Source organism: Clarias gariepinus, chromosome 16 (assembly GCF_024256425.1).
Source record: "Clarias gariepinus isolate MV-2021 ecotype Netherlands chromosome 16, CGAR_prim_01v2, whole genome shotgun sequence".
NCBI classification, from domain to species: Eukaryota; Metazoa; Chordata; class Actinopteri; order Siluriformes; family Clariidae; genus Clarias; species Clarias gariepinus.
The window spans coordinates 887,599-911,090 of record NC_071115.1 but is presented as its reverse complement, the minus strand read 5'-3'; the positions used below and the strand labels follow the sequence as shown (position 1 = coordinate 911,090).

Genomic DNA, 23,492 nt, shown 5'->3' with positions numbered 1-23,492 from the left:
TGCTGAAACTGGAGACTCCTTTCATACTTGTTACATAAACTTCAGTTGGAATTCCACTGATGTCCTCAGAACAGACGTTACACACACCTGAGTCCAATCAGACGATCAGAGGATCAGAGAATCAGAGGATCAGAGGATCAGAGGATCAGAGAATCAAAGGATCAAAGAATCAGAGAATCTGATGATCAGGGAATCAGAGGATCAGAGAATCAGAGGATCAGACGATCAGAGAATCAGAGGATCAGACGATCAGAGAATCAGAGGATCAAAGAATCAATCATCAGAGAATCAGAGGATCAGACGATCAGACGATCAGACGATCAGAGAATCAGAGAATCAGAGGATCAGAGAATCAGAGGATCAAAGAATCAGAGAATCTGATGATCAGGGAATCAGAGATTCAGAGAATCAAAGGATCAAAGAATAAGAGAATCTGATGATCAGAGAATCAGAGGATCAGAGAATCAGAGAATCAGAGGATCAGACGATCAGAGAATCAGAGGATCAGACGATCAGAGAATCAGAGGATCAGAGAATCAAAGGATCAGAGAATCAAAGGATCAAAGAATCAGAGAATCTGATGATCAGGGAATCAGAGAATCAGAGGATCAGACGATCAGAGAATCAGAGGATCAGACGATCAGAGAATCAGAGGATCAAAGAATCAATCATCAGAGAATCAGAGGATCAGACGATCAGACGATCAGAGAATCAGAGAATCAGAGGATCAGAGAATCAGAGGATCAAAGAATCAGAGAATCTGATGATCAGGGAATCAGAGGATCAGACGATCAGAGAATCAGAGGATCAAAGAATCAATCATCAGAGAATCAGAGGATCAGAGGATCAGACAATCAGAGGATCAGAGAATCAGAGGATCAGAGAATCAAAGGATCAAAGAATCAGAGAATCAGAGGATCAGACGATCAGAGAATCAGAGGATCAAAGAATCAATCATCAGAGAATCAGAGGATCAGATGATCAATCATCAACCTGGATGAAGCTTCATAAAGCAGATATTAAGATCATTAAGAACAGAGGTGGCTTCCTCATTCACAAACCGTTGACACTGTTGAAATTGTCTGTGAAAATTTGTCTTTGTGTGTGTGTGTGTGTGTGTATGTGTGTGTGTGTGTGTGTGTACTTGTATTGTATGGTTATTCAGTCAATCATCAGTAAACACTCCACTATAACAGAAGTACAGATTAGCGTTGCTCATCGTTCGATTAAGGAGACAGATGATGTGAGAAATGGAGGAAATAAACAGAAAGAAGACGGAGAGGTTTTCTTCCCTGACAGATAAAACATTAAAAATGTATAAATAATTCATTAAATAATCAGACTGAAAGCAGAGAGAGAGAGCGAGAGAGAGAGAGAGATCTAACGCTGCTATAAAAGGACGAACCAGGTGCGACTGCGGTGAGATTACAGCTACACCTAGTGGTGGACTTTATATACTCTTAGTCTTAAGCGCATGTTAAACACTAATATCACAGATTTGTACAGAGTATAATATAAAACACTGCAGTTTAAAGAAATACAATTTAAATATAGACTTTTTTTATAAAATGTTATTCAGTTGATCCCTAATCTGTCTTCACTCCACCGCGTTCTCGGGGTCATGAACCCTGAATTTTCAGAAGAACATTAATGAAGACATTTCTCAGAGTGTTCGGTGTACCAGGAAGCTGAATGTTAAAGTCCGGAACGATTCTAGGAAACTGTGGAGAAAACAATAAGCAACAAGTGTGGAGTTTTTAGTGCACACTTACTCTGTTAATACAGGGGCGGGGGGTGGGGGGGGGGGTCTACTGTGGGCTCTTTAAGGAATAAATAAAACTGGACAAATGAAGGAGTCCTCGTGGTCGAGACCCTGGTAGAGTTCTCCTCATCACCAGGTCTGAGACAGTAACCGCTCATTATGTGACTCACTAATGTCTCACTGCCAGTGTTTATTATTTACATTAACATGATGATGATGTACACAAACACCCCCCCCCCCCGCCCACCCTCACAGCGAGAAGAGGGGGCGGAGTCAGGAAGGCAAGTGATAAAGAAGCTCCTGATGAGATCTCCTGCTCAAACACTCATAAACAATTCATTTTAAAATAAATTATTAGAATCGAGAAAATCCTGAAGAACATTAAAGTCCTAAGGTCTAACTCTAATCCTGACTGTTCGCCACTGAAGTTCACCTGCAGACTCTTTGGATTTTTACTCATCTATGTGTTTTTTTATGTTAATGATCACATGACCATCTTCTGTTCACTGTAGCCTCAAAAAATCAACAAATAAGTAAATAAATAAAAAGGTCCAGACAGTACTGTACACATGCTCTAGTGCAGTTTTCCCCAAAGTGTCGGCCCCTAGTGGACTATACGGGTACTGAGGTGGGCCAGAGTTATGTGTGGGATTCCCTAAGTGTAAACAAAGCTTAAGGTACTCAACCTTACAGCCATGTACGTGGGCTTCAACCTCAAATAATAATAATATCACTGATCAGAAGATTACTTTTAGCTTGAACCTTTTAACTATTTCTACAAACTTTTTAACCGTCAACGTCGCACACTAACTATAGTTTATAATAAAATAAATAAATAAATAAACTAGTAATAAAGTTTTGCATTTAAAATTCCTATGAAATGTTTCTGATTAAGGATTTACATATGTGAGGTTATCAGAAGGGATAGAACAAAGCCACGGGATTTAAACCCTCATGTATCTGAGTCTGGTGAGGTATTGAAGGTGAGTAACGGTTGCTTTGTGCTGCTGAAGGTTTTCCTCCCTGAGCTGCAGGATGGTCAGGTTTGGGATCAGACGCTCTGCACCAATCACAAGAGGTTTTATATCGTTAAAGACGATGACGGTCCCAGATTACTTTAGAAGTGAGTTTTATGTTGATGTTTTGTGTTGTTTATTTGATTTGATTTGGTGTTTATGGTGTTATTTATTATTATTATTATTATTATTATTATTATTATTCATCAGACTGCAGAAGACCCGCAGGAACACACCCCTGTACCTGACTGTACATCACACTGTAATCTATTTTATTATTGGATTGTACAGACTGACCCGAGTCCCTAACAGCTGCAGCTTCACTTCAGAAGCAGTGGATCAGGATGTGTGTGTGTGTGTGTGTGTGAGGATAAAAGTGAACAGTGTGAGAGCTGCTTCCTCCTGTCAGATATTTTAAGATGTTTTTCTACACTGCAGAAGAAGAACTGCATTTAGGAAGATTACATGTTCCTCAGTTCCGTCTCTCTTCACTTCCTGTTCTGAGCTGGACACACACACACACACACACACACACACACACACACACACACACACACACACACACTTTAGACAGCATACTGTAGTTTAACTTCTAATGCTTATATTTGATTGATTATGTGCTGCAGTGAAGAGAAGATCTGAAATCTATAAAGAGAAGACGATATAAAACGCAGCGTTTATTAATAAACACCAGGAATCAGTAGAACAGAGAGATTTATTCAGCTGCAGTTTAAATAAAAACACCGGCATAAATAAACACCTACAGACTGTAATTACACTCGTACATCTGATACAACGGTAATTACTCACACACACACACACACACACACACACGCACACACACACACGCAATCATTCATCATATATTTACAGTATACATTCACTTAGTCAATCACTCCATCACTCACTCCCTCATTTGTTCACTCCATCACTCACTCCCTCATTTGTTCACTCCATCACTCACTCCCTCATTTGTTCACTCCATCACTCACTCCCTCATTTGTTCACTCCATCACTCACTCCCTCATTTGTTCACTCCATCACTCACTCCCTCATTTGTTCACTCTCTCCCTTTCTTACCCCCTCATTCACTCCCTCACTCACTAATTCACTCACTCACTTTCTCCCTTCCTCATTTGTTCACTCCCTTATTCACTCACTCACTCACTCGTTCACTTCATCACTCCCTCACCCACTCGCCCCCCGTCCATCCCTCTCGCTCACTCGCTCACTCCCACGTGTGTGATGTGTATAAAGCCGTGACGTAACTGTTCCCTTGTACTAAAAACATGTTAAACGCTGCTGAACTTCTTTCCTCATTTTACATTCTGTTCTGCTTTTTAGTGAAGTGAAGTGAAACCAGAAAGGACTTGAATAGTTGAGCAAGAAGTGTGTGTGTGTGTGTGTGTGTGTGTGTGTGTGTGTGTATGTGTGTGAGAGAGAGAGAGAGAGAGATTCAGCTTGTTGTGTGACTCAGATATCCTGAGGTGTGATTCCATGGTGTATTTAACGTGTTCGAGATGAAAAAAAGACAAAAAAAGAACAAAAACATCTGACGTGTGTGTGTGTGTGTGTGTGTGTGTATAAACAGGAAGAAACATGTGGAGAAACGTAGAGAGAACATCACTTGTGACTCGCAGCGGGACGGAACGACTCGCCCACCTGGTGACCCCAGTGTGAAATCCCCGTCTCCGTGGCAACATCTCATAGAGGTGTATCTCTAGGGCTAAGAAGTGTGTATGCATGTGATGTGTGTGTGTGTGTGTGTGTGTGTGTATGTGTGGAAATTTGTGCCCTTCTTGGTGTTAAACCTGCTCTGACTGTCACTGACCCACATGTGTGTGTGAGTCAGACCAAAACTCAACCCATGTAGGAATTTATATCACCTGAAACACGCAGCTGGTCCTGTCTTTGGTTGAGAGCATGTACACACACACACACACACACACACACACACACACACACACACATAGTCTCTTAGAGCTGATTGAAACGGTTTGACCTTCGTGACCTCTGAGATACAGTACATTAATCAGGGTTTGTACCAGCGTACTACACCGCACTCACGTCTTCTCCAAACAAATAAAAACCTGCATTTCAAAATACTGCTTAAAAAAACAAACCCCTGCTCGTCCTTCTACACTCAAAAACACACCTGATGCTACAAGACGGCGGAGGTCAGAGGACGCGCACACCTGAGATCCTATTCGGACATCCAGCGTCTATTCAGAGTCAATGTGCTTACAGTGGATCCCCCGTCCCAGAGATGTCCTCTGTGGACGCCCGAGACGGATTAAACGAGGCAGGTGGGTCCAGGAATGGGACAGTCGAGCGCTGACGAGCTCAAGGGACTCGCAGCTGAATTCGGACCACAGGTTAGACGGCACCGCTTCCTTAACGACCTTTGGCAGAGAGACAGATTCAGGTAGCAGCCCTTTGTCACCTCCGAGAAGGAGATGGTGTAGACTCCCGCTTTGTAGCTTGTCTCTTAGAAAACGCAGCAGGTCCTCCATCCTGTCCATCAGGTGCCGATCTTCCCAGGCGTCGGAAGGCGTGCTGAGCAGGACACGTAGCCAAGCGGTTTTCAGTACGTAGGACGAAAGCACCGTTTTCCACTCGGCTCCGGCTTGCTGGTCTAATGCCTGCCCGCCGAGGTCCCGCACTTCTTTGAGCAGCTGAAGGCTTTTGAGATGGCAGGAGCTGGCAGGGAGTTTGGCTTTCAACCATCCGAGAAGCTTCTGCTCCTGCTTTGGGAAGTAGACCGTCCAAAGGTCTTTGGATCGCTGAGCGCCGGGGGACGCAACCAAGAAAGCGGAATCACCCAGAGGGAAAGCCGGGATGAGCCGAACGCCCATGGAGATGTGGCAGCAGACGTAGTCGGACCGTGGCGTGAGGTGAAGCTGCACACGCTGACCCTCGATGAGAGAAAGACTGAGCGAGCAGCGCTGCTCAAAGGGGTACCGTACGGCCGACAGGCAGCGCTGGGACGCGTTGTAAAACCAGCGCATCACAGAGTCCGTGCTCAACCTGTAGACTCCCGGGGAACCGTTTGAACGTAGGTAGGCATCCGTGAACACTTTGTGGCGCCGTGGCCATTCCTCCTTACGTGGCGTCTCCAGAGTGACCAGTGGTGCACCGCCACTGTTTTTGCCGTAACTGCAGGGCTCCATTTTGAGCCCTCGGGGAAGTTTAAGCGGGACCAGGATGTCAAAACAATCCGGCGAACCGACTTTGTGCTCCTCGTACGAGCTCCCAACCTGAACAACATCCCCTCGGAACCCCAGAGAGGACTCCGGAAGTACATCAGTCCGCCCCACTCGCACCAGCTCACTCACCAGCTTTGCCACATGAGCCTTGCTGTGGCCGAGAACGTGCGGAGAAAGACGTACGTGCCTCTCAAAGTGGTCCTCCAACAGCTCTCTCGTAGGACCCGTGGGTTTTCCGGCGACAGCATGAACGCCTTGTTTAGTAGCTCCAGGCTGAGATGAGCAGTACCTGATGAAGAAATAACACAGTGCAAAGGCGAAGACGTACTTGAGGAGCGGGACTGACTCGGTTCCCTGATCAGAGCAGCCATCGGATCGTTCCTGAGATCCTCGCAGGACAAAATGATGAAGCAGCAGCAGGACGCCGAGGACACAAGCGACCAGAAGCCAGAAAACCCTGAGGTTCAGCGTGTACACACTCATCCTCCTGTTCCAGTCGCAGGCGTGAGACGGGGGTGTTTAGCCCATGCTGACTCAGTCTCCCAGATGTTCAGAATTAACTCGAGAACTTCTCCTCACTCTTCTAAAAATCTCCAAAAACTTCCTGCAATCTTGGAGGCGAAGTTTACGCCGTGATGTTATGTTTGCTGAGCCCCACGAGTCCTCTCGCTCTGGATGTTTGAAAATCCCCCCCTCTCGTATAGCGAGCGCTGTGTGAACTGAACCGTCTGTGTGTGTGTGTGTGTGTGTGTGTGAGCTCAGAGGAAATGCCAAACTCTTGAGAGAGGAATTTCTGCGTTAAAAAAAAGTAAGCTGTTCAGAGTCACTCACACTCCTCCTCACCCTCACCCTTCCCCCTGCTCTTAAAGAGACACGAGGGAAGAAAACCGACTTCCTGCTTCGTGTTGTGTTTCACACAGATGACTTCTGCTGAGCCGCGGGACATCCCTGTGTGTGTGTGTGTGTGTGTGTGTGTGTGTGTGTGTGTAATGAAGTTAAAAACTAGGGAAAAAAAACTTTATAGATGCATATATTTTCTGTAAAGCAAACAGGAACACACTGAAATTAATGTGTACAGTGTGTGTGTGTGTGTGTGTGTGTGTGTGTGTGTATGTGTGTGTGTGTAAGTCACAGCGTGCAGAGTTAAATGCAGAATTAATTAGAAGGTGTGATGTCAGACAGGGAGTCGACTCATAACTAAACTAAACAAAAGCTCACTGAGGGAGTTAGTGAGAAACTCCAGGCCTCACACACACACACACACACACACACACACACTCATCCCTGTCACTACAATACCTCCCCAGTTCCTGCACCGACCATGTTAACACTCCCTGACCTCCTCCTGCTCCACATCTCACCCAACAAACAGGAAGACGCGAGCGCCGTCACTCTCTCGACCCCGAAGCTTTTCGCATGCAAATGTTGCATTTTCATATCACCGCAGCGCACAGTGAAGCCGTTGAGAAGCTCGGTGTGTTCCAGGCGTGGAGCTCGTGTGTGTGTGTGTGTGTGTGTGTGTGTGCAGGATTCCTTCATAAACACATTTATTTGGATTAAACAAAGAAGGCACAGACTCACACGCCCGCGGGCACACTGACTCCACAGAGCGCTCACAGAACTAAACCTGATACTCTGCATAATATATACAGCTATAGAGCACAATATGCTAAAGTTGCTAAAAAACAGCCTCATGCACAATTCCTTTAATGTAATAATTAAGTACGATGGGTTTTATTGCACATTGAGAAATATAAGATGTCAGTTTTTATATATCTATATATAATACAGTACAGAAATATATGTTAAAAACATGACCAATTGAAATTTATAGTGATGTATGTAAACCCAGAAAATCTCACAATTATATGTTACTCATTCACATAACTACAGGGAAAGTACATTTACCAAACATATCGACAAATAACCTTCATCCAGGTGGTTTAACCGAGGACATTTATTTTAATTTATAATATTTTCAGCCATAACATTGAGACGGATTATCAGTCACACGCCAGGATCACGGGCACACGAGGGACCAAAGGCGAACCCATCCGGGTCAATTCCACAAAAAAAGCCAGGAAGTCACCAGAACGCCCAGTGTACCAGAGCTCACCGCACACGGGGGGGCAGCAGGCGAACGGTCCCTGACCCGGCCCCCAAACTCCCCGGGTCCAAATCTGATCGAGGTCTATGGGATGCTCCGGACAAAACAGAACCCAAAGGATCTTCTCCATGCGAACGTCCCGGTGCCAGACGCTATGGTGCCCCCGAGAGGCCCTGCAGAGCCACGCCCAGAGGTGCCGGAGCCGCCATCACATATAATCATAAAGACCAACTTTATACACACACTCACACACACACCACACACACACACACACACACACACACACACACACCACACATCATTTATACAGCCTGTATTCCAAACATCAGAACTAAATGTTGTTTCTGCAGGTGAATACACACGAGTGTAAGACAGTAAGTACACAGCACTAAAGATACACAATGTAACAGAGCGCTGCTGTGTGGTTAAGGAGTGGCTCTGACCTCCGGACTGCTCGGTACAACTAAATCCATAAAGACAAAGTGGCATAAACGTACCCTTTTTTAAAAATCTACAGTATTTCTGATATCTTTTATTTCTGTAGAGCTAATTTGTTCTAATGTTCAGTGATAAAACAAATTAAATTAAAATGAATGTTTGCTATGATGGTCTGCAAACTATTAATGAGCGTAACGGGTTGGCCGAAGCAAATCAACAGCGTTAATACACGAGCACATACGCTGTTAAACTCCTCCCACAGTGATTGACTGACAGGTCTATGTTGCTGACAGGATAACATGCAAATAATAGATGTTCCTACTGTATATTTGCTGTTACTTTTTAAAGACGACATGAGCGTACCAGATTAAATTCAACACAGGCTTTATGATTTGCATTTTAATGTATAAATGCTGATGAGCCAGAAAATGCATTCTGGGAAACGCCTCTGCACACATGCGTTTAAATCCATATCTCCTGATCAGTTTCATTTTAAATACAGTAGTCTGAGACTGCAGTGGGCGGAGTCTCTCCCAAACCGGACAGGTAGACATCAGAAACAAAAAGGGGGATTCTATCTACAGCCCACCTGTGACTCCGCCCCTTTCTCGAGCCAAAACCTTTGCTACATTTTAACTAAATTAAGTTCAAAGACTTGTTACTTATGTGTGATTTTAAATACAAACCATGAGCTCAGTTTTAACCCTCAAACTTCAAGCAATTTTTAGGCTCAAACACTCTCGAGGAGAATTCCTGCTGATTTTCACACTAAATTTATCTCACGCGGTGACGTCGAGTTAGCGATTAGCGAATAATACCGTCAGATCATTATCATTTAAATACACTATGAAAACAATTTATTTACATCCATCTCACACATTCACACACTCACTCACACACTCACTCACACACTCACTCACACACTCACTCACACACTCACTCACACACTCATAATCTGCAGGTCTTTGGACTGTGGGAGGAAACCGGAGGACCTGGAGGAAACCCACCAAGCACGGGGAGAACATGCAAACTCCACACACACACACACACACACACACACACACACACAGACCCCGAGGCGTGGATCAAACCCTCGACCCTGAGGTGCGAGTACTCTGGTTTCCTATGCTTTGGCGTTCTACGATGCCCTTATGATTAAGTGTCAGCATGGAGAGAGAGAGAGAGAGAGAGAGAGAGAGAGAGAGAGAGCACTGAACTGGTCTGCGTGACCGTGATGGTTCAGGATGGAGCAGCAGCACTTCGGCGATGATCTGAACAGATCGTGAGAGATTTTCGGGCGTCAGTAGAGCCGCAGTCTGAGGAAGGAAGTGTTATTTATTCTAAAGCTCAGATAAACGCCAGGGCCGAGAGACGGCCTCAGAGTCTAACCTCCTATCACCTCCTTATCAAAACCCCTCCGTGCTTAACATACCAGCTCCGAAAATACACAGGGTCCTCCACTCTCACGTGTGAGAACGCAGACACGCAGGACATTACGAATACTAACACACACACAGGCTGTTCATTCACTTCAGCTTTAAGGAAACATCATGTGGTTAAAAAAAAAAACACGAGAGGGCGAGCTGACCTTCTGATCACATGAAAAAACATGGAGGGCTCGTTTCACTGTTATCTACACACTTAATGGGTTCCTTAGGGTTCTAGGGTTCCTACTGAGGGTGCACTTATTTATAAAAATAATCATCTTTAAAAAAAATCAGAAAAAAGAAAAAAAAAATTATCATTAACATGTTTGTTTGCGTCAACAAATGAAATAAATTTCATCATTGTGCCTAAAGTGGGGCACAACTGTTAAATCCCAAATTAGAGTCTTTATGTAAACACTAAATTAAAACAGCTGTTTGTGAGTTTTACCGCCCTCTGCTGTCTGTACGGTGAAATGCAATGCCTGTTCCAAGAAAAATGAACAAGTCTTTACTTTATCGCCTCCTATCGAAACTTTGTCTCAGAGTTCGTTTTAAAGAAAAAGGGGTGGAGCTGAGAAGTCTGGCTGCAGGTAGAGGCGGGGCTAATTTCAGGGCCTGAAAAAGTGTTGAGAGAAGGCTGAAATAAAACAGACTAATAATGACCAAAAAACCCCAAATAATTTTCTTTCTTTTATTGTTATTGTGTGTCACAAAGTCTTAAACAGAACAATGAACACAGCTGACACTGGAGACTCCTTCCCCACATGTCACATAAACTGTCATCATGTCACATGTCACATGTCATCATCTCCTTACAGATCAGCCCTTTATTAGACGTTCAGCCGTACACGTCCCTGGGAATGAGCCGTTACTATAGAAACGATCACATATTAAAACCTTAACATTCATTTAAAATAATAATCATCTTCATTTTGGAATTTTGTTATTGTTTTTAAGCGCCAGTGATTTGTGTTATTTGATCCTGGCGCCGTGATTACCGGTGTGTGTTCATCTGTGAGTGTGTTCCTGTGGGATTTGTGTACCATGTTTATAAGTGTGTGTTTGAAGTGTAAACGTGTCTCATTTCCTTAAACCCAAGTGACTCACGATGCATCTGCTGATGTGTCAGTGTTCTCCACACACACACACACACACATATACACACACACACACACACACACACACACACACACTGAAGTATGCTCCACTGAATCTTAGGACACAACAGTTTCCAGAAAAAAAACAGGATCATGTGTCAGGACCAATCTGTTTTTTCTTTTGATTTCTGACTGAATGGCATCTCAGAACGAGTGTTTGTGTGTGTGTGTGTGTGTGTGTGTGTGTGTGTTTATTTTAAACTAAAGTGTTAATGTCTTAAACAGCTTTATTTCAACGTGTCCTTTATTTTAGTCCTTGTCTTTATCTCTGACCGAGACCCCGCCACCCTACCTATACCCCCCAACCCCCCCCCCCCCCCCAATGTGCTTTACACATTTTTGATAAAAAAGAAATAAAAAATCAGAGCGATACAGGTCAAGATCACACACAATACATTTTTTTTTTAAATTTTTTTATAAATATAGTCCTGTCCAATTCTTTTTCCCTGATTTTCTCAGGATGATAGGACGAGCACTTTACCACGGCGCCACTCGGAGGCCCACACAATACATTGTTAATATTTAGTCTTGTTACATTTTATTCAAAATATATCAAACATCTAAAAACAACCTTTGTTCCTCATAGAAACTCTTAGTGAACATACAGCACTGTTTCTCACTTAGTCTCAAGTTTAACCCTTAAAACTCAAGTATCTCGGATTCGGCACTGGTCAATTAAAAAAAAGTAGAATAAAGTTATCTTTACTTTTAAAACATGTGCATTTTCCACTAATAGAATATGCAAAATGCATGCATTATTATTATTATTATTATTATTATTATTATTATTATTTGGTCTAAAACTAACAAAAACAAACATAAACACATAATCATGTGTTACTGTGCACATTTCTTTGCTTCTGTGACTCATTTTTATTTCCTCTCAGTCATAATGGTCTCACCAAGTTGTGTTTGAAACAATTTTTATTAATTTTATTGTTTTGTTTTTTACAGTCCCATGGAAGGTGCACATTCCAGTGTGACTGCCTTTCATTTGCTCCTGTAAAGTGGTGGTATTTCTAAAAGACATTGTTAGTTAAAATAGTATTTTTGCTTGATATTCATGGTTTTCTTTGTCTTACCTTTTCCTGTGAAATAGGAGGGGCCGGCCCGCAAACAGGAAGCCCTATATATGTCATCCATGTGGGGGGGGGGGGGGGGCGGGGGGGGGGGCATTTCTCGGTATTATCTTTCTAAAAAGAGAGTTTGAGAAAATGTATAATGTAATGTTTGTATAATGATAATGAAGATCATGCAAATTATTGAGTGAAAATTTATGTATAATGGAGTTGTCAATCAAAAGTAAGATTTGCTGTTATTGGCTTATTTGAATTGGAGAGGAGGGGCCTCAACTATATAGCTTACATTGTTGAGTCAAATGAGAGAGATCTTTTTTTTGTGTTTGTTTTGGGTTTTTTCCCCCTGTAGGCAAACAGCGTTTCTGTTGGGTTAGAAGCCAATTGTCTGTTACCTTTGTTCTCATCTTACCCTGCTCTAATTCAACTGGAAAGTTAACCTGCTGAAATCTTGTTTGGTACCTGCTGATGTCAAAATAAAAAAAACATTATGAGAGATTTCTGAGTTTGTGCTTGAGTTGCTGCCTAAGCCTTCCAGATCAAGAACGGTCACACTACAGTGTATAATTGTGTTTTTATTGCCTAGGTTATGCTAAATAATAAAAAAAAAAACAATATCTCACTCTATATGGCACAGAACCCTTACATTCACAAGATTATTAATCTCTGAAGGTTCTGTGCATCTCAGTTTCGAGGAACCCTTAAAGGTTCTGTGCAGAGCCCTACAGAGTGTTTCTCTATCAGATCAACAAGAGGAAAAAAAACCCATCAAATCTACATCATGTTTTCTGAACAGAAAATATTCCAAGTATTCATCCAAGAACCATTACAACCCTCTCATTATGTGCAGTGATCATTTAAAGCATTCCTCCATCTTCACCTTGACCTTACCCTTCAGTGTTCCATGCAGAGCCGTAGAGTGGAAAGGGTCCAAGTAGAACTCCTTTAGAAAGTTAAGCAGCTTTAATTATAAAATAAAACCTTTTAGGATCCTTACAGTATAGGATCCTGAGAGTGTACACTTGTGGAAAATATAGAACTCCTAAGGGTGCTTCAGTTGTTGCTCTTAGATGAACCCTTAAATAAAACTCTAACGTCCCTCAAACATCCAACGTAGAACCCTAGAAAAGTGTGTGATCCCGGCAAAAAGTGCAACCCTTTGCATAAACGTCCACTGATTTAAAGAACACCTAAAGAAGCATTTGGTTGTTCCTATGTGAGAGCCACTGAAGCTTCTCTGTTAGTAGGATCGGCAGGTAAGAGAAAAAAATAAAACACTTTAATTATATGAAGAACTGTTGAATAAACCCCACAGGCTGGAAAGCTGAAAAGGTTCTACGTAGAACTCTTTTAAAGAAAGTCAAAACCCCTTACGCATCTAATGAACCCTCAACCAGGAGCCCTTACAGAACCATGTTTCTAGGAGTCGATACTGAAACTAATTAAATGTTAATGAAACTTCTGACAGAATTTAGTTATGAAAAACATGAGCAATAATTTGGCGTGTGTACCGCATACTCACACACACACACACACACACACACACACACTTATAACAAAGGGTTCTTCATGTTTTCTTGTAAGTTTACTGTATCCTTAGTAACACTCTGAAAGTTAGAGGTTCAGTAGGAACATTAGAGAAATATTTAGATGTGATGAATAGCGGGAGGCTGAGGAACTGATACACACACACACACACACACACACTGCACAAGAGTTACACAGCGATTGCATCAGTCTCTCTCTCTCTCTCTCTCTCTCTCTCTCTCTCTTTCGAGTCCAAACCCCTCAGACCTCAGACATGCAGTGTTTACTGGACAGTGGCTTAGTTTTGGTTTCTCTCTCTCTCTCTCTCTCTCTCTCACACACACACACACACAGGTCATTTTCCCAAATATAACCTACTGAACATAACATTACTGTTGATATAACTGCAGTCCCAGGATAAACACAGCATTATATATGGCACTGTTTGTAGCCTTTAAGTAACAGAAGTCTGTGTGACATCAAATCGAACTGTGATTAAAAGTTGAGTTTTACCTCCACTTAGTGGCCCAAAATCGAATAACAACTCAAATTAAACCCTACAACCCAGGCAACTTAATTTATTACTAAATAGCATACTGATATTACCTGCATGAAGGTACTCTAAATGTAAATTAAGGCATAATTCGTAATATTGTAACGGAATAGTCACAAACACATTAACCCATTCATGCATGACTTATGCCAGTCTGTGGGCATGAAGATTGCATGTTCATGGGTTTCCTCTGGGGACCCTGGTTTCCTCCCACACTCCAAAGACATGCAGATCAGATGGGGGGCGGGGGAGGATACCAAGAACTAGCCAGTGGTGCCCATGGGAAATCAGATTCAATTAGAAATACTTTAAAAATGTTAAGCATGATTTCCAAAATCTTAAGCAATTGTCCTTGGTGACTTCTCTGGTGAACTTGATGTGTGTGTCAATAGAGTTAACATAGTCTGTGAAGGTCTATAAGGCTCAAGACTTTTAATATTTTTTAAAATGTTGCAGCACAGCAGCTATGTTTATATCTGATTAGGAGTAACATTCATGAACGGTATCAGTCAGGATTTGGGCCTCATCAAAGCACAGGGACAGTTAACAGTGCTGGTTAAAGTAGTAAAAGACCCTCTGATCAGGGTTCTACCTCTTTGGTCATGTTACTCCTACTCAGTGCAGCTTTTGATACCATCGATCAATGTGTTCTCCTTCATAGAATAGAAAATGTTGTAGAGTTAAGAGAGATAGCCCTCTCCTGATTCGGGTCCTATTTAATTGATAGTTAACAGTTTGTAGATACAGTAAATGGTCACTTTACTATGGGTTCTAAAGTTAAGTTTTGTGTTCCACAGGGTTCTGTTTTGGGCTCACTGCTTTTTTCTCTCATATGCTTCCTCTGGCCAATCTCATTCATAAGCATGGTATTAGTTAACATGGTATTTAGATACTCTTATTTCTATTGGTATACAATGTACTCACAATTCGACGTTTTTAACTCCGGATCCGAGCTGGTCGAATGAGATCCTGAGGGAGAACAAAGGACGCGACACGAAGCGGCGGCCCCGAGGGAAATGAGCTGGCATCAGGAACAGGCTGAGAGCCTGTGCACACCACACACCTCTGCCGAGCATCCTGCTCGCCAATGTTCAGTCACAAGAACAAGCTCGATGACCTCAGGGCCAGGGTAAAGTTCCAGAGTGACAATCGGGACTGCAATCTCCTCTGCTTCACCGAGATATGGCAAAACCCTGCGGTGCCGGACCACGCCATTTACCCGGCCGAGTTCTTCTCGGTTTACCCGCATGGACAGGACACAGGACTCGAGGAAGTCAAGGGAAGGCGGTGTGTGCTTAATGGTGAACAACAGCTGGTGCACCAGCGCGAGCGTTGTTCCTCTTACGCAATCCTGTACAATTGCTGTACAAAAAGTTCCCAACCTGGAACTACTGTTCATTAAATGTCATCCTTTTTACCTTCCTCGGGTGTTTACATCGATTATAATCAGCGTCGTTTATATTCCACCACAAGCGGACACGGACACTGCCTTATGCAAGCTGCATGAGGCACTCACACAGCCTCAGACACAACACCAGGATGCTGCGCTTATTGTGCCGGGGGATTTCAACAATACCAACCTCAAACGTGCATCGCCGAACTTTTATCAACACATCACCTACCCCAGCAGGGGGCGAAAGGACACTGGATCATTGCTATACTACAGTCAAGGAGGGCTACAAGACACAATCTCATCCCCCATTTGAGAAATCTGACCATGCCACCATCTTCCTCATGCCAAAATACAAACAAAGGCTCAAACAGGAAGTTCCGGTTTCCTTCCTGTTTAAGCTTTTGTTTGGATGGACAAATCGGTAGCCACGTTACAGGACGCATTCGATGACGCAGACTGGGACATTTTACGAAACAGCTCAGATGACATCAACGTGTTTACAGAAGTGGTTGTCGGATTCGTCTGGAAACTAGCGGATGATACTGTACAGAAAACGAACATCAAAACGTTTCTCAAGCAGAACCCGTGGGTAGATAAAACCATCCGTGACACTCTGAGATCTCGCACTGCTGCCTATGACGCGGGACTTGTGTCGGGTGACATAGACTTGTACAAGGCGTCATACAATTTGCGGAAAGTGGTGAAAGAGGCTATGGTAATGATAACAGCACTAACAGCTGCAGACAGGAAAACAATGCCAGAACTGGAAGCGCGTTAATTATCTCTGAGCATGACGTGAGGAGAGCCTTCAGGAGAGTGAACACCAGAAAGGCAGGAGGACCAGATGGCATCTCAGGTCGAGTCCTCGAGTGCAGACCAGCTAACACCTGTGTTCACAGAGATATTCTCCTTATCTCAGTCGGTGATCCCGGGGTAGCTCAGTGGTCAAGGCATTGGACTACGGTTCGGAAGATCCCAGGTTCAAACCCCACAACCACCAAGTTGCCACTGTTGGGCCCTTGAGCAAGGCCCTTAACCCTCAACTGCTCAGATGTGTAATGAGATAAAAATGTAAGTCGCTCTGGATAAGAGCGTCTGCCAAATGCCTAAATGTAAATGTAAACGTGATCCCCCACATACTTCAAAGAGTCCATCATTGGTCCTGTTCCAAAGAAACCCCATCCTGCTTCTCTCCCTGTAGCCCTCACCTCAGTAGTGATGAAATGCTTTGAACGGCTGGTCAGAGAATTCATAATTTCTTCAATACCTGACACGCTGAACCCATTACAGTTTGCATACCGTTCAAACCGCTCTACAGATGATACACTATAGAGAGCATCCCGACGGGAAACATCACGACCTGGTTTGGGAACAGCACCATGCAGGACAGACGAGCTCTACAGAGGGTGGTGCGATCAGCTGAGCACATCATCCGCACCGAGCTCCCTGACCTGCACTCGATCTACAGCAGGCGGTGCTGGACCAAGGCCAGTAAGATCGTGAAGGACCTCAGCCACCCCAGCAGTGGACTGTTCTCTCTGTTGAGGTCAGGAAAGCGATTCCACTCCTTGAAGACCAACACAGAGAGACTGAGGAGGAGCTTCTTCCCACAGACGATACAGTCTCTTAATCAGAACACCACACAATACTGATCCATTTTGCACATCAAAACATATGTTTCTTGTACTTACTCTGCACATCCTGAACATTCATTAACACTAGTTCAATTCAATTCAATTTTATTTTATTTGTATAGCACTTTTAAAGATTGACATTGTCGCAAAGCAGCTTTACACAAGCTTCACACACTAGTGGCAACTGCACACCTGGACATTCGTGGACATTAGTTCCTTTTTCTTACTGACGTAAGTCACTTTGAATATGACACTTTCAGGCATATTTGCACACCTCCACACAGAAATTATTGTATATTATACAGCTGTTTTCCTATTTACTTATATTTTTCATATATTTTTAAAATATTTTTCTTATATTGTATATTTTGTACTGTATGGATATTTTATTCCTTAGTTAAATTTACTTTCTATTTTTCTTTCATATTTACTTACTATTAATAGTCTTTTATTTTAAGGTCACTAGCAGTCATGTAAACATTTCACTGCATATCGTACTGTGTTTGACTGTATGTGACTAATGAAATTTGAATTTGCATTTAAACGAGTTCTGTAACTGTCAATGAAACTGCACCTCTCAGGTATTTTGGACCACTCCTCATGAGCAAACTGCTCCAGTTGTTTCTGGTTAGAAGGGCACCTTTTCCAAACAGCATGTTTTATCTCCTTCCAAAGATGTTCAATAGGATTAAGGTGAGGGCTCCTAGAAAGCCACAATAGTCCAATATTTTCCTCTTAGCTATTCTTGGGTGTTTTTAGCTGTGTGTTTTGGGTCATTGTCCTGTTGTGACTGAGCCCGTGTTGTGTCCGTGTTGTGTGTGGTACACACCATGTCACCAAATACAGTGACTACCTGAAGCCCTATATATAGGCCCACTGACCGATTACAAGACTGTAGACACCTGCGATATGGGCACATCTTGAAATAACATTGTCCCCTCGGTTACATTATTTTCTTTTCTAGGGGTACTTTCATTTTTGCCTAGGCCTGGAGTTTTTTTTTTTGTTTTTTTTTTTAAATAATTCTGTAGAAGCATGGTTGCAAAGCAATGTCTGACTTACTTTGGTTGACATTTAAAGAATTTTTATTTATTACTTTTGTCAGATTAAGAGTTATTTGTGACCATTGTAAATTTTTCCTTTTACTGACCAAAGTGTACCGGGGGGGGGGGGCCTTTTAATGATGACAAACAAAACATGAACAAAGGAAGTTGCTTTACCTTGGAGCATACGATAAACAAGACCAATAATTAACTAATACACAGACAAGGGAATACACAAACTAATATACAGTACAGACATGGGATACAAACCGGGGACAATACATGCAAGGGGCTAAACACACAAGACAGGCTTGGCTAGGCCTACTAGCTGTTATAAACATTAGCTACTAAGCTAGCTAGTAGCTAAACAGACTAATTGCTAAACAGGCTGGTAGCCAGAGACCCAAGGGATGAACAGACTAGGTACACAGCAGACTACGAATGAAACAGACTAAGAACTTTTAAGGTTAGTGGCTAAACAGACTAATCTAAACAGACGAGGAGACTAGACAGACTCAGATCTAAGCAGGTTAGTAGTGCACTGGTTAGTACTTATACAGACTAAAAACTACACATGCGAAGGAGGTTACTCACACATGAGGGTAAACACACAAGGCTAATTCCCCTAGAGGCTAATTCTGCTAGGAGACACAGAGACATACTAACTTAAGACAAATATAAACTTAACTTAAAGCTCCAGAAACCAAAAGGCCAACTGCAATTAAACAAACTAAAACAGAACATAATCAAAGAAACCAAATACCCACTTAACAGAACTGAAGTTATTGCTCGACTCAGTTTCCCAGAACAACCAGCTATTTATAATGTGCCTAATGAGCTACCTCGTTCAGGTGAGCACCCGCATAACCTGACCGAGGTGCCTTCTGGGAAACTGAGTCTACCAACAAAAACTACAAACACAAAACATTGCCCTCTAGCGGTGAACCCTCACAGGTACCAACAATTTTGTCCACATGTGTATGTCTCAACAAAGCAAGATGAAAGACACCAGCTTAATAAAGTTGAGCAGTGTGTGAAGGAAATTGGATATTGGATGCTAAGTAGATTTATTCTGCTAAATTCTGATAAGACAGAATAGGACCACTTGCAGCTAGAAGTAAGCTTTCTAGTCACACAGTAACTCTAGACGTTTCTGTTTCATCATATACAGCAGCAAAAGACCTCAGTATGATTATAGATTCCAGTCTTTCATTTAAAGCTCATGTAGATAATATTACAAAGATAGCCTTACTGTCTGGACGAAACCTGACCTTGACCCCTGTCAGCTGTTCAATTACTAGCCGATATCAAACCTCCCCTTTATCTCTAAGATAAGCAGGTAGCACAGCAAGTATGTTCATATCTTCATAGGAATAGCATTCACAAACTGTATTTGTCAGGACTTAGGCCTCATCACGGCCCTCTCCTGGCTCAGATCCTTATTACTGATCGTTATAGGTTTGCAGATTTAAATGGTGATTATTCTGAATGTTCTCAAGTGAACTTTGTTGTTCACAGGGTTCAGTTTTAGGCCCACTGCTTTTTTCTCTTTTACATGCTTCCTTTGGGCAAAATAATCCATAAACATGGTATTGGTTTTCATTGTTATGCTGATGAGTTACACGTCTCAACAAAACTAGATAAGAAAAACCAGCTTACTAAAGTTTAGCAATGTGTGAAGGACATATACTAGATGTTAATGAACTTCCTTCTGCTTAATCCTGATGAGATGGTGTTCATATGTGTCTCCTGTGATGTATTGGCACACCATCCATTGTGTATCCCGCCTCGTGTGGTCTAATGCTGGCCCTAATGTGAGGTCAGTGTCAAAGCATTAATATTTTAAAGCCATGTTCATTTGAGGACCAACACAGTTTGGTAGAAACATAACTCCATCCGTTCTCACATTCTATTAAATAGCTTCAATCTAAATCATTTATTTCAGCTGCTTCCATCCACCATCTGATCCACATACAACTTGGCACAGGTTGCACCCCATGCCGCCCTGGTGCTACCCTCCAATTCTACCCAGGCTTTGGTCTGGCACTGCTGAGGGGCTGGGACTCGCATGGCAGGAGAGAAGCCTACCACTGAGCCATTAAACAACTTTTTAAAACTGGAGCAGGTGTTCCTCCCCTCATACATATCATGGAGGTAATCATGATTAAAGTAACACAATCTAACAACTTAATAAAAAAAAAAAACAACAACTCTGGATCCAGCTCAAAATGTTTATTCTTTAGTGTTTAATCCTCCACATGAGAATAAGAGATCATAGACACGACAGACATGAAACTACTCCAGACTCTACTCCAAGCTGCAGGCCTACACACACATTACTGCACACTAAATCTCATTAGGTTTGATGATGGAGGTTCTGCTGATCAGTGTGGAGGCAGGTTTAACTCTTCTCTCCCAGGGTGTGTTTATCAAACAGGTACTCGGCCATGCGGTTGTTCCCGGCGTCCATCTTGGTGAGGTTGGTGATGTGGTCACCCAGTTTCTTGATGGTCTCCACCTGCTCGTTCAGGTAGTGAGTCTCCAGGAAGTCACACAGCTGATGGAAGATGGAAAGTGTGTGAGAAATAATTATATCCCAACAGCTAACAGTTAGCATTATCAGTTTAATAAAGTTCTCTTTAAGCTGCAACTCACATGAGGATCTCCTTTATCAGTGACGAGTTTGTGCAGGTCCAGCAGAGCCTGGTTCACCTTCTTCTCCAGCTCCAGAGCGCACTGCATGGCCTCCAGTCCATTGCCCCACTCATTACGTTCTGGTTTCTTAAACAACACACATCTGATTAGAGCACACATTACACACACAGTGACTCTTTAAAATATTAGTGGGTTGCAAGTGATCTCAGATCAGGTCTGATACAGGAGCTGATCTCAGATCACTTGCAACACATTAATATTTTAAAACCATGTTCATTTGAGAACCAACGCAGTTTGGTAGAAACAGAACTCTTCAATCTGAGTAATTGAGAAATACTTTAACATATTTACTTTAACAATAAAAAAACATTAACATTTAAACACTAATATAAACCTACAACACAGCAACAATTCAGGAGGTACGGCCCTTTGCTCTTCCCTGTTCTGCCTGTACACACCTGTGTTATGCTTGAGTGAACACAAAACCAATGCAGAACTCACGCAGGTGTGGCGTTACCTTGACGTCCTGGAGGAAAATGCGGCCGCCTCTCTTGTTCTGGAGCGACATGAACTTCTCGGCGTGCTCGCGCTCCTCGTGCGCGTTCTCTTTGAAGAAATGCGCGAAGCCCTCAAGCGCGACGTCATCGCGAGTAAAGTAATTAGCCTGAGGTAAAATAATAACAGTATTATTAACAACAAGCTATAAAACACACACACACACACACACACACACACACACACACACACGCACACAGTCAGCTGTCCAGCTCGAATCCCAGCACATCAGTCCACACTGAGCTCCTTACCATGGAGGTGTAGGTGTAGGAGGCGTAAAGCTCCATGTTTATCATCTTGTTAATGGCGGCCTCGCAGTTGCGGTGGTAGTTCTGACGGATCTGAGAAGTCTCCATTTTCAGCTGGTTTTATTAAACAAACCAAAAATTGAAAATTAAACTTTATAATAAGTAGAGCGAGCCGAACAAGAAGTTCCGTCCAATCACTGTTGAAGCAAGAACCTCTCTCCAGTCTGTACAGATCTGATGGCGACGTAACCTCCTTCCTATTTATACACTGTAGCACTGTGATGCAAAGACAAGCAGACAATCAGATAAGAGAATTTAATTAATAGGCGGGGTAAAGTCAGACTGGCCAATCACGACCAGCAGTGTTTGTTTCCCGCTGAGTGAATCGTGACACAGCAGTTTTATACCTGAAGTGTTTAATTACACAGAGAAGAGATCAGTATGACTCAGACTTTTTTGGCTAAGAATAAAGAAATTGGAGCATTTTTTGTTTATTTATTTCATTGTATTGAAATTATGAGCCTTTTCAGGCATGTCCACACCCGCAGAATTTCCAGCAATAATAATAATAATAATAATAATAATAATAATAATAGTTGCAAGCAATGATGACGGGCCCAAGCACCCTGTGCCATCGCCACCCTGGGGCACCGCACAACCTGTGTGTTATTTGAGTGTGTTAAGACCTCGGAAACCCCATCGCCACCCGGTTTGGGCTCTAAATATTTATTGAGTGCATAAGTGTGTGTGTGTGTGAGTATAACAAAATCCATCGGGTGCGTTTTTATGAACGACCCAATATAACTGACTTTGTGTTGAGTTGAGCCCAGGACGTGCAGACCAAATGTTGTTTGTCTCTAAATGAGCTCCAAATGTCCACGGAGTTTCATGTGCCTACGTAAAAATGTGTATGAACTATGTGGCAAAATACTTTGTGAGGGCCCCTGAGGGCCCCGGGCCACGCAACTCTCAGGCATCCTAATGGCAGAAAAAATATTTAGGAAAACAAGAGGGTCCTGCGCTATAGGGTGCCACTTGGGCCCTAATAATAATAATAATAATAAGAAGAAGAATAAATGGATCGCTGTACAGGAAAATAATGATTAAATAATGCAAACGTACAGTATTGAGATAAAATAAATTTTGTTGTTAGTCTTTCGACTGCTCCCATTGAGGGGTCGCCACAGCGGAACAACTGATCCGCACAACAATTTGGCACAAGATGCCCTTTCTGACGCAACCCTCCCATTTTATCCGAGGACAGACACTGCATCCAGTGTCTCTGGGGTTTTGACAATTGTCCGGCAATTGAACCTGGGACTTTCTCTCAGTAGGTGAGAACCCTACCAATGAGCCATGAAAGCCTGTAAAAATAAAATAAATAAAAATATAATTAAATTAAATAAGACCTACAGGACATCAAACCTAATAGTATCACATTAACACATAAGAAAAAAACATAGCTGCACTAAAATATAAATAAACTGAATTATTACAAATAAAACAAAAATAAAACCTAATGCTTATAATGAATTAGAAATTCCAGTTCTTTTTTACTAACCGGAAAACAAAATAATTATTGATATGACCCGCTATAGATTATGACCAGTAATCATGACATTTAGTGACTGTTTAACGCTGTGAGACTCCTGGGACAATGACGAGGTACATATGAGCCCTGATGGAAAATGCTGA

The 23,492-nt window shown here is 42.5% G+C and overlaps 2 protein-coding genes across 2 annotated transcripts; both read right to left on the bottom strand.

The window, feature by feature from the left end:
* Positions 1–3,801: 3,801 nt before the first annotated feature.
* On the bottom strand, positions 3,802–6,501 carry LOC128544056 (inositol 1,4,5-trisphosphate receptor-interacting protein-like 2). The gene has a single exon (XM_053514001.1). The coding sequence runs from the start codon at positions 6,465–6,467 to the stop codon at positions 5,001–5,003; it is 1,467 nt and encodes a 488-aa protein (XP_053369976.1). The 5' UTR covers positions 6,468–6,501; the 3' UTR covers positions 3,802–5,000.
* Positions 6,502–20,556: 14,055 nt separating this feature from the next.
* Positions 20,557–22,014, bottom strand: LOC128544822 (ferritin, middle subunit-like). Its single transcript, XM_053515108.1, has 4 exons — positions 21,801–22,014; positions 21,512–21,658; positions 20,995–21,120; positions 20,557–20,896 (listed from the first exon to the last, which is right to left on the bottom strand). Exons 1-4 carry the CDS (start codon positions 21,903–21,905, stop codon positions 20,741–20,743), a joined length of 534 nt encoding a protein of 177 aa, XP_053371083.1. The 5' UTR covers positions 21,906–22,014; the 3' UTR covers positions 20,557–20,740.
* Between the last annotated feature and the right edge of the window lie 1,478 nt (positions 22,015–23,492).

Excerpts from the sequence above, each read along its gene's own strand:
- LOC128544056 (XM_053514001.1), bottom strand. The coding sequence starts at position 6,467 with ATGAGTGTGTACACGCTGAACCTCAGGGTTTTCTGGCTTCTGGTCGCT.
- LOC128544822 (XM_053515108.1), bottom strand. The coding sequence starts at position 21,905 with ATGGAGACTTCTCAGATCCGTCAGAACTACCACCGCAACTGCGAGGCC. Across the intron at positions 21,659-21,800 it reads CCTACACCTACACCTCCATG|GCTAATTACTTTACTCGCGA; the intron begins GTAAGGAGCTCA and ends ATTTTACCTCAG. Across the intron at positions 21,121-21,511 it reads TTTTCCTCCAGGACGTCAAG|AAACCAGAACGTAATGAGTG; the intron begins GTAACGCCACAC and ends GTGTTGTTTAAG.